The 15,821-nt window shown below is 36.0% G+C and overlaps 1 protein-coding gene across 1 annotated transcript in view; it reads right to left on the reverse strand.

Annotated features, from left to right (window-relative positions):
- Positions 1 to 15,821, reverse strand: part of LOC111052894 (BTB/POZ domain-containing protein 9) — a 33,818-nt gene that overhangs the window by 11,804 nt on the left and 6,193 nt on the right. Inside the window, exons 5-9 of the mRNA XM_039438374.1 lie at positions 12,789 to 13,056; positions 8,311 to 8,542; positions 6,118 to 6,347; positions 3,311 to 3,500; positions 1,363 to 1,549 (exon numbers count right to left, since the gene is read on the reverse strand). Coding sequence (XP_039294308.1) covers positions 1,363 to 1,549; positions 3,311 to 3,500; positions 6,118 to 6,347; positions 8,311 to 8,542; positions 12,789 to 13,056 — 1,107 coding nt within the window. The remainder of the gene's footprint in view (positions 1 to 1,362; positions 1,550 to 3,310; positions 3,501 to 6,117; positions 6,348 to 8,310; positions 8,543 to 12,788; positions 13,057 to 15,821) is intronic.

The raw sequence follows: 15,821 nt of genomic DNA on the forward strand, positions 1-15,821 counted from the left end.
TTCATAGATGAATAGTTTCTAGACCTACCGAACCGGCCGGAGACATTACAGCTTAGTTAGTTAGCTCTTGTTTTCGTTTTAGTATGAGATCGGAAACCGACTTGTGAGCGTAAACATTCTGCATAGGCATAACAAGCCACCATAACATTGAATCCACTTTTCATGAAAAACATTATTAGCAACCTCCTGTCATTGTCACCAACAAACCCATCTTATTTAGAATCATTTTCCGTCTCACTATCGTCTGTGAGACGATTCATCGTCTAAATTGCCTACTGCATATTCCATTTTTCTATCAGTTGACCGATTTCTTATAATAATTGATTGTTAGAAAAGTTGTAATATTGTAAATATGAGGACGATATGAAGGTACCTCCTTGAGAGACATTTATAAGTCCGGTGTCCCTGGGAACAATGTCTCCAGCACTTTCAATGGAGAAAATAATAGATGACATGGATAAATCTTCACAATATACTGCACTTTCTTAATGGCCCTTCTCATTAGTTTGAAAGTTGTTGGCTCTTCATGAGCGAGGTCTACTGTTCGCAGAACTACTAGTTATAATTTCCAATAAATGCCTTGTTTATTAATTACATTTCTACATTGTTAAAAACAATCTGGCAGCGTTGCTAAGCTAGAGAAGGATAGCGCTGTCTGCTTTGTCGATTGATAGACAATGATAGCAACACCAATGTTAATTAAATATTGCCATTATAACGTGGACCTCACTAATGGAGACAATATCTACTATCCACTGTAATAGATAATTAGATTTTGATTAGATTTAATAGAAATTGAAACTGATTACCTCAGAGTTTTAAAGACTTATGTTGAGTTTTTGCCTCAGAACGCATATGTGATCATTCAGTGATATCACAACCAATTTCCAATCATTGTAAAGAGCGAATCAGTTGCATTAAACAATAGTTTCACAATGATTATAGTGAAATAATTGCGAAGCATTTGCTGTTGATAGCTTGTTGACATATTTGTTGACAAAACTCAAATCAACAAATAAAAATTACACAAACTCTACAATATTTAATAATGTTGCCTTTAGGGATATCAACTAAGATTGAAAATAACCAAATCTATGTCGATTTAAAAGGCTGCTGTTTGCTCAATTCAATAAATGATAACTGATGATCAACCACTATCAGACCTTTTACTAAGTCATCACAGGCAATTGGTGATTTTCAATAACTCAATCATTAAATTAATTAATGGTTAATTTCAAATATAATCAATTGGTGATTTTCATTAAGATTTTCAATTACTCTCATATTTAAATTTTTGTTCAAGTGCTGTCCTCAGCAAAATATGAAAAATTTTGAAATAAATGATGACAGTTTTAGTTTTACCTCGTTGGCTGTATTGTGAGTACCGATGACGCGTATGAAGACGACGGGCCGCCTGTCGAAGCGAATCGTCTGCCAGGACTTGCAGTTGTCGTTGGTCTTGTCACACACCAACTCCCAGTCGGCCATGTTCACTGATGTCTCCACGTAGTAGTTGTAGCTCCGGTCGTCACAGTCCCACAATAGCAGTCTACAAAACAACACATCAGTGAATAAATAATCAGTTCACAATTATAAAGTACAGGGTTGTGCAGAGGAAACGCATGTTTTTTGAACAGCCAGTGAATTGTGCAGAGGAAACGCATGTTTTTTGAACAGCCAGTGAATTGTGCAGAGGAAACGCATGTTTTTTGAACAGCCAGTGAATTGTGCAGAGGAAACGCATGTTTTTTGAACAGCCAGTGAATTGTGCAGAGGAAACGCATGTTTTTCGAACAGCCAGTACTCGTCAACGGGAGAGGGTATTGCCCTGGAACGAATGTTGGCAGACGACTCATACTATGCCATTTCAGTTGCTATGAGCGTTGGAACGTACAACATCGTGTGTTCGCTGTTCAGAAACAATGAATCTGTAGTCACAGTTCAACGCTTTTCTATCAATATTTTAGAGTTGGGCGTCGAGGTGCAATGCCCGATCGAAATACTGTACTCCGATGGGCTGCAGCGTTTAGGAGTACTAGTTCTGTGATGAAAAAGAAACCACCTGGTCTTTCCCGTTCAGTTCGTACTCCTGAAAATGTAGACCGAGCCAGTGTCGACGAGTGGATCGTCTAGGACTAGTAACAACTGACGTTCTGACTCGGTCTACACTTTCCGGGGAACGAGGAAGACCAGGTAGTTTATTTTTCATCACAGAACTAGTACTCCTAAACGCTGCAACCCATTGGAGTACAGTATTTCGATCGGGCATTGCACCTCGACCCTCAACTCTAAAATATTGACGAAAAAGCGATGTACTGTGACTACAGATTAAGTGTACTTAAGCCCATATTCCAATACACAAAAAATCTGGTGTGGCGCACTCACACAACTTTCCTTGCCGTTATGAAAATTGATCACCTGACGCTAGTGTTCCCGCGCATCTCAAGTCTACTATTCAAAGATTTGAGCCAGCTGGTGACAGGGCAATAACGCTGGAGACACACACATGAGGTCTGCTATCTCTTCATAGTGAATGATTTAATAGAATCAACAATAATTTGCAATTGAAAAATCACATTTTCTCGAATTTAAAGCTTATTTTCAATTTTAGGTGAAAATGTTACTGAACATTAATTGTAGAGATTTTCATGCTCAATTTACTCCACTTGATTTTTTTTGTTTCAATTGTATCTGAAGCCTGATAATTAGGAATCTATCTGCATTGATGGAGCGGAGCTCCTGAAATTTTTACAGATATGAGACTTGTGGCAGTTGATAGAGCTTATCGATGGCTATTTTAAGTATGAATTTGATCAAAATCGTTGGAGCCGTTTCCGAGAAAATCACGAAAAACCCTGTTTTTGACAACATTTTCGCCATTTTAGACGCCATCTTGAATTGCATTTGATCGAAATTGTTCGTGTCGGATCCTTATAGTGAAAGGACCTTAAGTTGCAAATTTCAAGTCATTCCGTTAATTGGGAGATGAGATATCGTGTACACAGACGCACATACACTCATACACACACACACATACAGACCAACACCCAAAAATCATGTTTTTGGACTCAGGGGACCTTGAAACGTATAGAAAACTTGAAATTAGGGTACCTTAATTTTTTTTGGAAAGCAATACTTTCCTTACCTATGGTAATAGGGCAAGGAAAGTAAAAAATGGCCAATTTCTATATTCAGGAGGAGAAGGAGGAGGAGGAAGAGGAGGAGGAGAAGAAGAATAAGAAGAAGAAGCATGATGTTTAATTGTCATTTTTTCAACACTTAGGTACCCATCTTTCTTGTCAACAGTTACCTTATGGAGTCGATCATGTAGGGTTGACCCAACTGCACCAGTATGGAGCCGCTGCCCAGCTGATGACACGTATAGCCAGAGTCCCAGTCATAGTTGCTTGTGTTGCCATCCAAGAGGGCATTCCTACTTCGACTCACCCCCTCCACCACGGTCGCACTGAACGGATACGTCGCCACGTTCTGCCTCGGAACTGCAAACCAAAACAAAACAACAAACGATAGTTGATAGAAATAGAGGAAATAAAATGTAAAGAAATGTTGTACTGTATGTTGCTCTGTCTTGGAACTGTAAACAAAACAACAATTAACCCATCAAATATACGATAATATCATTAAGTTAATAGAAATCAGATCAATAGAATTGATAGAAATACATTTGGAATAGAGGAAATAAAATGTAAAGAAATGTTGTACTGTATGTTGCTCTTTCTTGGAACTGTGAACAAAACAACAATTTTCCCATCAAATATACGATACTATCATTAAGTTAATAGAAATCAGATCAATAGAATTGATAGAAATAGATTGAGAATAGAGGAAATAAAATGTAAAGAAATGTAGAAATGTTGCATGTTGCACTGTATGTTGCTCTGTCTTGGAACTGAGAACAAAACAACAATTAACCCATCAAATATACGATAATATCATTAAGTTAATAGAAATCAGATCAATAGAATTGATAGAAATAAATTTAGAATAGAGGAAATAAAATGTAAAGAAATGTAGAAATGTTGCATGTTGCACTGTATGTTGCTCTGTTTTGGAACTGAGAACAAAACAACAATTAACCCATCAAATATACGATAATATCATTAAGCTAATAGGAACTAGTAAATATATTAAGGTTCACGTTATAATGGCAAAATCTGATTAACTTTGGTGTTGTTATCCTTTTCCATCATTCGACAAAGCAAATAGCGCTTTCCTTTTCTAGCTCCACAGTGCTGCGTAAAAGAAAAAAAGATGGTACTAGTTGACCGATTAAAGTGAGGTCTAAGATTCAAGTTGACGGTTTAGCAATTCTCTTAATGTTTGAATGTTTAAATGTTGCGCATTTAAGGCGAAACGCGGTAATAGATTTTCATGAAATTTGACAGGTATGTTCCTTTTTTAATTGCGCGTCGACGTATATACAAGGTTTTTGGAAATTTTGCATTTCAAGGATAATATAAAAGGAAAAAGGAGCCTCCTTCTTACGTCAATATTAGAGTAAAAATCAGACTGTAGAATTATTAATCATAAATTAGCTGACAAGTGATTACAGAGATGTGTGGAGAAGCCAGCAGTCTATTGCTGTATTTCCATAAGGTCTATAGTTTCAATCAGGTACTTGTGAATGAGAATACTGCGTGAGGTCCACTGTTCACAGAATTACTGGTAATTCTATGTAATTGAATGAACAGGAGATAAAACTTCAAGAACTATTGCAGTGAACCTGAACGGGTATATTGCAACGTTCTGCCCCGTAACTGGAAACAAAACAACAATAAATAATCAAGGATATAATTGATAGAAATAGATTAAGAATAGAGGAGATGGAGGATTATGATAGAAGAGTGATCCGTGGTCTAGTGGATAGAGTGCTTACGTAGCAGCAGCCCAGAGATCCCCGGTTCAAACCTGTTTATTACCAAAAGTTTTCGACAAGGTCACTCCCGTGTTATCGGATGGGAACGTTAAACTGTCGGTCCCGGCTGACGTATGACAGTCGTAAGGCCCATTGACGGCTTGATATATATTCAGGCGAGGTGAAACTTCAGTCAAGTGAAACTCTCTACCACAGGAGATTCCACATAGAGGAGACTCTCCACCAAGCCATACAAATATTATTATTATTATTAAGATAATAAATATCGGGGCACCGATAAACAGAACACAATTCTCTAAAATTATCGTGTTTATAATACACAGCTGGCTATACGTCATCTTATGAATTTCGGTGATGCGATATTTTGATTTTTCACATACTCACTTTTTCACTATCCACAGCTGTTTCAGCCAGGATGAATTATCCTTTTAATGTCGTTCAGCGAGTTTTCCCAAGGATGAGACCTAGTGCAATCGAATCTTCATATCATAAACCTTCTATGTTCCAAATTTCGTGAAAATCGTAAGAGTCGTTTTCGAGATCCGTTAAACATAAATAACCAGATATAAAAAAGCCAGATATAAAAATAACCAGATATATAAATACAGAGATTGCTCGCTTAATATAATAGGATAGAAGAGAGAGAAGAAGGAAAATAGCATCAACAACAATATATATGATGATGAAGGTAATTATGATGGAGGATTCAAGTACAATCATAGAGAAAAAATAGCATAAAAAGATATCCCATGGTATAGGTAGTTTATGTTCCGAATTCCAAGCAGAGTTTTTGTTAACTCAAGCCGATTACTATTGACTACTGTCGATTATTACCATAGCCACCTCTAATACTAGGCCCCGGCCTACGATATTGCAACGTCGCAGTGTAGGCCTAGTGTAGACCAATACATGATTGGTGAAAAAGATCAGCTTGTATTTTTAAAAATCTTTTTCACCAATCATGTATTAGATTCTAGGCCTACACTGCGACGTTACAATATCGTAGGCCGGGGCCTTGTATTAGAGGTGGCTATGTTATTACTGTTTTGTTGGGGGTGAGAGTGTAAGAGCGGCACAGTATGAGAGTCTACCAGGTTCACGAAAAATAACTACTAGGACTATCGGCTTGAGTTAACATTCAAACTTTGAATATAAACGCCATGAAATATCTTCTTGTGCAACTTTTTCTCTATGGTAGAATATACTTAGTCCAGACTAACCTATGAGTCCCTTGTCGATTTGGAACTGCGCGGCCGTCCACATGATCTCGAAGGAGACGACGTGAAACACCTTGTTGACAGTGTTGTTGGTGCCGACCAGCCGCACGTAGCGCACCACCACCGGCTCAAAGTACAGCAGTTGCCACGAGCGACAGTAGTACAGGCTGTGGTCCACCACACGCGTCCACTCCTTCTGGTCCATCGACGTTTCTATGTAGTACGAGTACGACCTGACAACATACAAATAGGTTAAATGAGTTATCACGTTTGTTTTTAGGACTACTTGAATTATTTAATAGCATCTTACGTCACAAGGACGGGAAGGGGCCTTTTGCAAGCGAGAATGATGTTTCTAGTCGAGGCGTTAGCCGAGACTAGAATTTCATTCGAGCACTGCAAGAGACATTCACGTCCAAGTAACGTACACTATTTTTTGTCAAGATAATCTAAAGAAGAATAATTGAGAAATAGAAAACATTACCTGCTTGTGCTGAAGTTACTACATGCATTCTATAAACATAACCTAGTTCATAAATTTCGAATCAGGAATTTTATGGAAGTTGACAAAACTTCCACCTGGAGCCCTGAAGATTGTTTTTTTGTATAGTGAGGTCCACGTTATAATGGCAGTGGATAAAGATAGGAGAATAGCGATGCCGATTCTCTGCATTAATTAATAATATTTTTACACTGACAAAAACATAATTGGCATCGTTGTGGTCCTAGAAAAGGATAGTACCACCGGCTTTGTCGAATGATAGACAAGGATAGCAAAACCAAAGTTGAACAAATACTGTCATTATAAAGTGGACCTCACTATAGCAGGTTTGTTGTTCCAATTTCGAAACTAGGAGACATACTCGACTGTAAAGAAAACATATGGTTTCATTACAGTAGAGTAATGCTGTAATGAGAATCATATGTTTATTTGTGCTGCAAACAGCTGTTTACCGGATTGATTTCATGCATGGAAAACAGTTGAGTTTGAATGACTAGGTATGACAAAAACACAATAAAAGCTATCAAGTACAGTTTATTCTATCACAACATAACTATAGTGAGGTCCACGTTATAATGGAAGTGTTTGATTGGCAATGGTATTGCTATCCTTGTCTATCATTCAACGAAGCGGATAGCGCTATCTCTTTCTCGCTATGCTGTTACCAGATCGTCTTCTAATAATGTAGAATTAATAATTAATTAACAAAATATTTCATCTCAACTATAAAAATTCATTATGGAATTATTGGGAAATATAATTTCTTGCTTAACAAAATATAATTGATTATTTAAACGAGAATGAACCGTTAATATTACATCAATAAACCTGTATCAGCTACCGTCTATAGAAGGCATTGACAAGACGGAGGATCGGCAACGTTTTCTCCTATCTTTCTCCACTGCCATTATAACGTAGGCTTGACTATAGTGTTGATTTTTCCTTGTAGGCTATAGTAATATTGAATATCTATATAAATAAAAATAGAGCCTAAAATTTTGACATTCAATAACTTTTATATGTGTGCACCGAATTTGATTATTTTTTTAGTTGTGTTCGTTATGTTCAGGACCAGGTTTATGGCCTATCAAATTAATAATCCGACTTCAGGACTCTTACCTACGGATCTTCAAAGCTTACATGTAATCCATATGGGAGAAGATTTGTAAGCTGGCCACACACAGAAATAAAAATCAGCTGTTATAATCATTCCGTCATACAACAGCCGTCGGTAGATAGTGAACAAGAGTGTTTGTTGCTCCATAACCGCCCTTGTATTTTATACTAAACGCCCCGACTTGAAACAAAATGACTGTTCTGTGTGTAACCATCAAGCAGTGCGGCCTCAGGTTAAAGACTTACATGCTCAAAAGACATTGCTTTGTTTCGAATAATTGTGCTGTCTTCAATGTTCAGAATTCATTGATTTTTGGTAAATTATTTATTTTGCAGTTGGAAAATTATCTATATAAATAAAATATCGCATCGCGCCTCCTCAGGTGGATGTGCATCCAGCTAAAGTTTGTCATGAGATGCATTAAACTATTTGGCGGTACGAAGTTCGCCGGGCCAGCTAGTTGTAAATAAAAGTGAACTAATGTGAATAATAAGACGATAAGTGAACTAAAAGATTGTAGGCTTATTTCATTTTTCTGAGATAATGAACTTTTTGAGTTGAATTGTTGAGATGATACCTGAGATCACGGTCCCATAGCAGCATCCTGACATGGTTGACAATGGCCTGTTTGCCTAGCTTGACCAGAATACCACTCTCCGCCTGACCCTGGCCTGGGTCCACAATGGTGTGTCGTGTGTAGCCCCTCTCCATGTCGTAGTTCACCGAGTCGCCGTTCAGCAGCGCTGACCGCATCTCACCCGACAACACCTGCGTGCCGAACTTCGGGTGCGCCATGTTCTCCTCGGGCACTGGCGCCAAATTCAAAATTCACACATTAATTCACCATTTCTGATAAAGTATTTTAATAGGGCTACTTAAATTATTATAGAAATTACTGGTACCCTTTTTATACTGTTCTATATAAACACAACTAGAGTGAGGTCCATGTCATCGGAGGTTGAAAAAATGACCCTCGTAATAGCTTTGATATATTGATACAGTACTTCATTATATTTCTCAATAGCCAACAATAAGGACCGGTTTCCGAGCTCGGGATTTAGCTAAGTTCTGGACTTTGAACAGCTGGAGTCAGAAAATTATCTTTCCAAAACGGGGCGTAGTCGCAGTTTTTATAACAGTAGTCGCAGTTTTTATTTCCTCATTTCTATAATTGGAAACGTTTTACCTTGACGAAATTAAACATTTTTAAATAATTCAAAATAGCTGAAACTTTACACTATTTTCTCTTTATTTCATTTTGTGTTTAATTTTCTAGTTTTTTGAAATTTAATTCAAACGTGACTATGACAATGACTGCGACTACGCCCCGTTTCGGAAAGCCAATTTTCTAACTCCAGCTGTTCAAAGTCTAGAACTTAGCCAAATCCCGAGCTCGGAAACCGTTCCTTAAACTTCATGAACAATGAAAAATATGAATGTCTACTGGCAAATCTAGAGTCTATAGTGAGGTCCACGTTATAATGGCAGTATTTGATTAGCATTGGTATTGCTATCCTTGTCTATCATTCAACAAAGCGGATGGCGCTATCTCTTTCTGGCTTTGCTCTGTTGCCAGATCGGCTTTTAACAATGTAGTGTTAATAATTAATTTACAAAATATTTCATCTTAATGATATAAATGAAATTATTGAAAAATATGATTTCTTGCTTAATAAAATATCATTGATTATTTTAAACGAGAATGAACAGTTAACATTACTTTGATTGTATGGTATGAGATGTTGTGGTATTCCTCCATAATTGAAAGAATAAGACGTTGATGTTGGCAATACAACTTTAATTTATTCGAAATAAGTTCATCTTAAGTTGCATACAGATATACGCGCCGCGAACATGAGCAATTCACTTTTAATCAGCTGACTTTATCTGTATTTTTACAGAAACGGTAGGCTAAGATACAGATATAAATAGCTTGGCATCAGCTGATTAAAAGTAAATTGCTCATGTTCACGGAGCGTAAATCTGTACGTACCTTTACAGAACCAGGTTTCATGGTAACACCTACCACAAATAATGGAATTTCTGAGAGGAACATCTGGTTCAATCAACAGTGCCTAACACATAACCTAAAATTGGATTTCCTGTTCCTTCAACAATAACAGACACATCAGTTCAGCTGAAGATGTGGTAGGTGTTACCATGAAACCTGGTTCTGTAGGATGAATTAATTTCCGAATAAATTAAAGTGGTATTGACAACAGCAAAGTCTTATTCTTTCAAAATTAACATTACATCAATAAACCTGTATCAGCTACCGTCTATAGAAGGCATTGAAAAGACAGATGATCGGCAACGTTGTTCTACTATCTTTCTTCATTGCCATTATAACGTGGACCTCACTATAGTTTCAAACACTCATGCCATTTTCAAGTGTCAAAATGAATTATCAGTTTTCAGTAAACAAATAACTTAACTAAGCAAAGATAAAACATTTATTTACTGAAAAATAATAATTCATTTCGTTACTTGAGAATAGCATGAGTGCTTGAAACAAGTCGTGTTTATATGAAAAAGTAGGAAGAGGGTACTAGTAACTTCTAGAATAGCCTAATTCAAGAAATTTATCAATTTGTTATTTCTCTTGATTTTGTGATAAATGATCTATATTACTGTAAGACTATGTTTCATGCATATCCTTTTCGAAACTTAATAGTATTCTGAGTGAATAGAATATAGTGAGGTCCACCTTACGATGTCAGTGTAAAAGCATTGTCGATTCTCTGCCTTGCCGCTGCCTTCTATAGAAGACAGCTGATACCGGTATGTAATATTTATTGTTCATTCTGGTATGAATGAGTTTTTATAATTGAGATCAATTCTTTTTATTTCTACTTGTTTGAAAAACGATCTGGAAACTCTTTGTGTAGTTGAGAAGTTGATATTGTGGTAATTATTCATATAAAATGAAAAAAAATAAGAAATTGTCAAAAACCACAGATTCATTGATACTTATAAAGACCGGTTTCGGTTATTACACCATTTTCAATCTCTGATAAACAAAGATAAGATCTCTGATAAGAGTTTATTAGAGATTGACAATGGTGTAATAACCGAAACCGGTTTCATAAGTATCAATGAATCTGTGGTTTTTGACGATTTCTTAGTCTTTTTCATTCGATCTGGAAACTTTGCGGAGATAGGAAAGGATCTCGTTATTTGCTGTGTCAAATGATAAACAAGGATAGCAACACTGATGTCAATCGAATACTGCAATAACGTGCTAACCTCACAAAGCTATAAAAAACATGTTAACCTGTGTTGAAGAGGCAGTCGTGGATTTTCAACTTCTAATAAGTTTGTGAAAAGCAAAAACTAATCAAATTGAAGGAAATGTAGCCTAATTTATTTCATCTTCTTAATCACAACATTATTATACCGGAACAACATTGCTATTCGAATTAAATGGATAATTAGATATAGTCCGGATCATGAAGCTTTGCCTATCGGCGGAGAGCCGCTATACTACAATACTACCCGTTCAAAAACATCGAACATCTGTAGGGAGCTTCCTCCATCTAAGGATCTAGGTACTCTGGAGCGTATGTTTTTTAAAAATCTGGTTTGGCGCACTCACACTACTTTCCTTGCCATTATGAAAATTGTCACCTGACGCTAGTGTTCACGCGCATCTCAAGTCTACTATTCTAAGATCTGAGCCAGCTGGTGACAGGACTATAACGCTGGAGACACACGAGGTCTGCTATCTCTTCTTAGTGAATGATTTAATAGAATCAACAGTTGCCAACAGTTTGCAATTGAATAATAACATTTTTTCGAATTTCGAGCTTATTTCCATTTTTAGGTGAAAATGTTACTAGACATTAATTGTAGAGATTTTCATGCTCAATCTTTTCAACTTGAATTTTTTTTAATTGTATCTGAAGCCTGATAATTGGGAATCTAAAATCAAACTTTGCATAGATGGGGCGAAGCTCCTGAATTTTTACGGATATGGGACTTGTGACAGTTGAAAGAGCTCATCAATGACTATTTTAGGTATGAATTTGATCAAAATCGTTGGAGCCATTTTCGAGAAATCACGAAAACCCCTGTTTTTGACAACATTTTCGCCATTTTAACCGTCATCTTGAATTGCATTTGATTGAAATTGTTCGTTTCGTATACTTATAGTTTAATGACCTTAAGTTCCAAATTTCAAGTCGTTCTGTTGATTGGGAGACGAGATATCGTGTACACAGACACGCACACACACACACACACACACACACACACACACACACACACACACACACACAGAAAATCGTGATAGAAATTTAACAAAATTCATTCTTCTCAGGAATATTACGGAGCTTCTGCAATTTCCCCAGAAATGAGACTCATGTCAGTTGATAGGGCTTATAAATAGCTATCTAGGGTATTAATTTGAAGAAAATCGTTGGAGCCGTTTTCGAGAAAACCGTGAAAAATATGTTCTTTTAGCCATTATCCGCAATTTTTTCCGCCATTTTGAATTGAATTTTATTGAATTTCTTATTGAGTTTAGAATTTCAAGTCAATCGGTTAATTAGGAATGGAGTTATCGTGTTCACAGACAAACACACACACACACACACACACACACACACACACACACACACACACACACACAGAGAGACAGACCAATACCCAAAAACCACTTTTTTGGACTCAGGGGACCTTGAAACGTATAGAAATTTAGAAATTAAGGTACCTTAATTTTTTCGGAAAGCAATACTTTCCTTACCTATGGTAATAGGGCAAGAAAAGTAAAAATAGGTATATCACCCCGCTAACCATAACGGAGGCAAAGGCACGGGACGTGTACTATCATAGCCACCTCTAATACAAGGCCCCGCCTACGATATTGCAACGTCGCAGTGTAGGCCTAGAATCTAATACATGATTGGTGAAAAAGATTTTTAAAAATACCAGCTGATCTTTTTCACCAATCATGTATTAGATTCTAGGCCTACACTGCGACGTTGCAATATCGTAGGCCGGGGCCTTGTATTAGAGGTGGCTTTGGTACTATACCAAAATTGATAAAATACTCACATAGACACCCCCTCCGCCGCACCACACCCCTCGACACAGTGGTCTGAATGGCATCCAAAATGGTGTCCGACTTGACCAGCTGCTGTGGCCTTACAACCGTCAACAGATCGACTATCGATATCAGCGGCAGTCGAACACATTCGAGTATCGAGTCTCGCTGTGCTCCGGCTGCCACGTTGTTGGCGCGTATCCACTCCACCACCGCGCGGAAAATATCGACTTCCGGCGCGAAGAACGAGTCTCGATCTACCAGCTCCTTCAGGCCACTCTGTAATGAATCAATTGAAAATATATTCGACTATCGAGAGAGATAATATATAGCACAAATGTGAGTAGAAGCTAATAGCTTTTATTTATAAATATCAGACTGGTATGTCGTAATTCAACTGTTCAAAAGTGATAATATATCGATATCAGCGGCAGTCAAACAATCTATAATTTCCTTCAGGCCGCTCTGAGAATTGATTCAGAGAGTAAGTATGAATGAAAACTTATAGAAAACAATACTACTAATATAAATCTATTAGACTATAGTGAGATCCATGTTAAAAATTCAGTGGTGATTATATGATATCAGAACTGCCAATTCTCTGTTACCAACGCCTCATGTAGTAGATATCTATGATTCTAGTTATTCTAGGATTATTAGGATATCTAGTTATTCCAGTATAAGTGATGTAATAATAATTAATTGTTGATTCTTTTCAATAAAAATATTGGGAAAGGAACAGTTTTGGGCTTCAAGCCTGCTGTTCCTTTCCCAATCATTCATAGTTGAGAATGTTATTGTATCTATCAATGTATAAATAAATAAATAATAATTAACTCTATCTCAATAAATTTCATTTTCCAAGAAGATACATTCTCGCATGATTAGATGATACATGATCATAATTGAGATTAAATATTTAGGTAGTTCATTGTATTTCTTCAAAGTCAACAAACTATATAGCAACAGTACGGAGGCAGAGAAGGATAGAGCTATCTGATTTGTCTAATGACAGTCAAGGATAGTAAACCAATATTTATCCGATGATGATGACTTGATAACGTGAATCTCACTATACCAACTCATTCAGTGAATCAATTTAGGGAATATTTATGGATGAATACTATTATAAAAAATGAATACTTTTGAAATAGAAATCTATTCAACGAGAATATTTATGAATGAATACTCTTATAAGAATGACTTCTTTTGAAATAGAAATCTTCATTGATTCATACAATAAGTACATCATCAAAATGATAGGGAAAGAAAAAATAAGGTAACCTTACTAAATGCTATTCCTCTCCCAAATATAGATAAGGTTACAAATAGTCCGAAATAGGTTGAGTCTTGTAGAGTTGTTCACTTCACAAAATTTTCAGTCCTCAATTATTTTCACAAAGTAATAATTTTTAAATTTAGATGCTTCAAAACCAAACTTAGAAGAAATATTTCACATTATTATCACTATAGGAAATATTCACATATAAAAGAAAATATTTATGAATGAACACTCATGAAAATCATGTTTTTGGACTCAGGGGACCTTGAAACGTATAGAAATTGGGGTACCTTAATTTTTTTTGGAAAGCAATACTTTCCTTACCTATGGTAATAGGGCAAGGAAAGTAGAAATCAATAATTTTAAAATAGAAATCTATATTCAACGAAATAACTACTACTTATAGAACTACTATCTGTCTCAGCTAGCCTTTGTGATCATACAATGACTCCACAATCAATTTCCATCCACTCAAATGAAACAAACCAGCTGCATTAGACAACAATCAGGTTCCAAAAGTAAACCAAATCGTCTAGCATTTATTGTCAAGAACTTGTGAAGATTCATAGACAAAACTCAAGTCTACAAATTGATTGACACAAACTCTTCAGTATGAAATATTTCTTGTGTTGCCTTATAAAAACGAACAAAAATCCAGTGAAATAAATTTCTGTTGATTTGATAGGCTACTGATTGCTTCATTGAATGATGGATCACTGAAGTGTCATCATTATCAGACCTTTTACTAATTCATCATAGACAGATTTTACAACAGTTTAAACTAATAAATTATTGAAAATGGTGAAATTGTGGAATTCAACTCATCAAGTTTTACAAGTAAAACTCTTAATATTGATTTACAGTATGTTTCATATTGTATGGTTCTTAAACATTAATATTCTCGAAAAACAACCAACAGTATTATTTATAGTACTGTATCGTTCTTGTATTCTTATTTTATTGAGCTCAAGCTATGATCTGATGTTTATACTTGATGTAGTAAGTATTATTTATTTACTGATGAAGTATTTTTCTTGTTGCAGATTAATTTTTCTATTTTAATTTATATTATCTCTGAATCCCATAATACGCCTAATAAAAGAGACATATACGGTTTCTTGATTGGATAAAATATAGCCTTAATAGGATGGTTTCTTGATTGAAGAAAAATTATAGACGTATGCCCTGTTGCAGAGTCGTCACATAAAGTTAAAAACAGGCAGTCAACTCATTTACGAAGCCATAAATTCACTTTCCGTTGCACAGATGTCAAAGTAAACTGTAGCTCCTGTAAAACTAAAAACGTCCAATTAAACACATGATTTCGTTGCACAGTCCGTCAGAAAGAGCTTCTTCATGTCTCCAAAAGCTAAAAACGGTCAATTAAGTTATGGGCCCGAAGTCGTGCTGTTAAATCCAATATATACTCCCGCCAAATACATTTTAGAGGTTGTGAAGACTTTTTTTGAAAGATGTTTACGAAAAACCATCTGTATATAAATAAATATAAGACATAGCATCATTTGGACTCTTAGGGCCGGTTTCCGAGCTCGGGATTTAGCTAAGTCCTAGACTTTAAACAGCTGGAGTCAGAAAATTGGCTTTCCAAAACGGGGCGTAGTCGCAGGTTTTATAACAGTATTCATAGTTTTCATTTTCTCATTTCTATAATTGGAAACGTTTTTTTTTTTGGACGAAATTAGTCATTCCTAAATAATTAAAAATAGCTGAAACTTTACACTATTTTCTCTTTATTTTATTT

Source organism: Nilaparvata lugens, chromosome 11, assembly GCF_014356525.2.
Source record: "Nilaparvata lugens isolate BPH chromosome 11, ASM1435652v1, whole genome shotgun sequence".
NCBI lineage: Eukaryota > Metazoa > Arthropoda > Insecta > Hemiptera > Delphacidae > Nilaparvata > Nilaparvata lugens.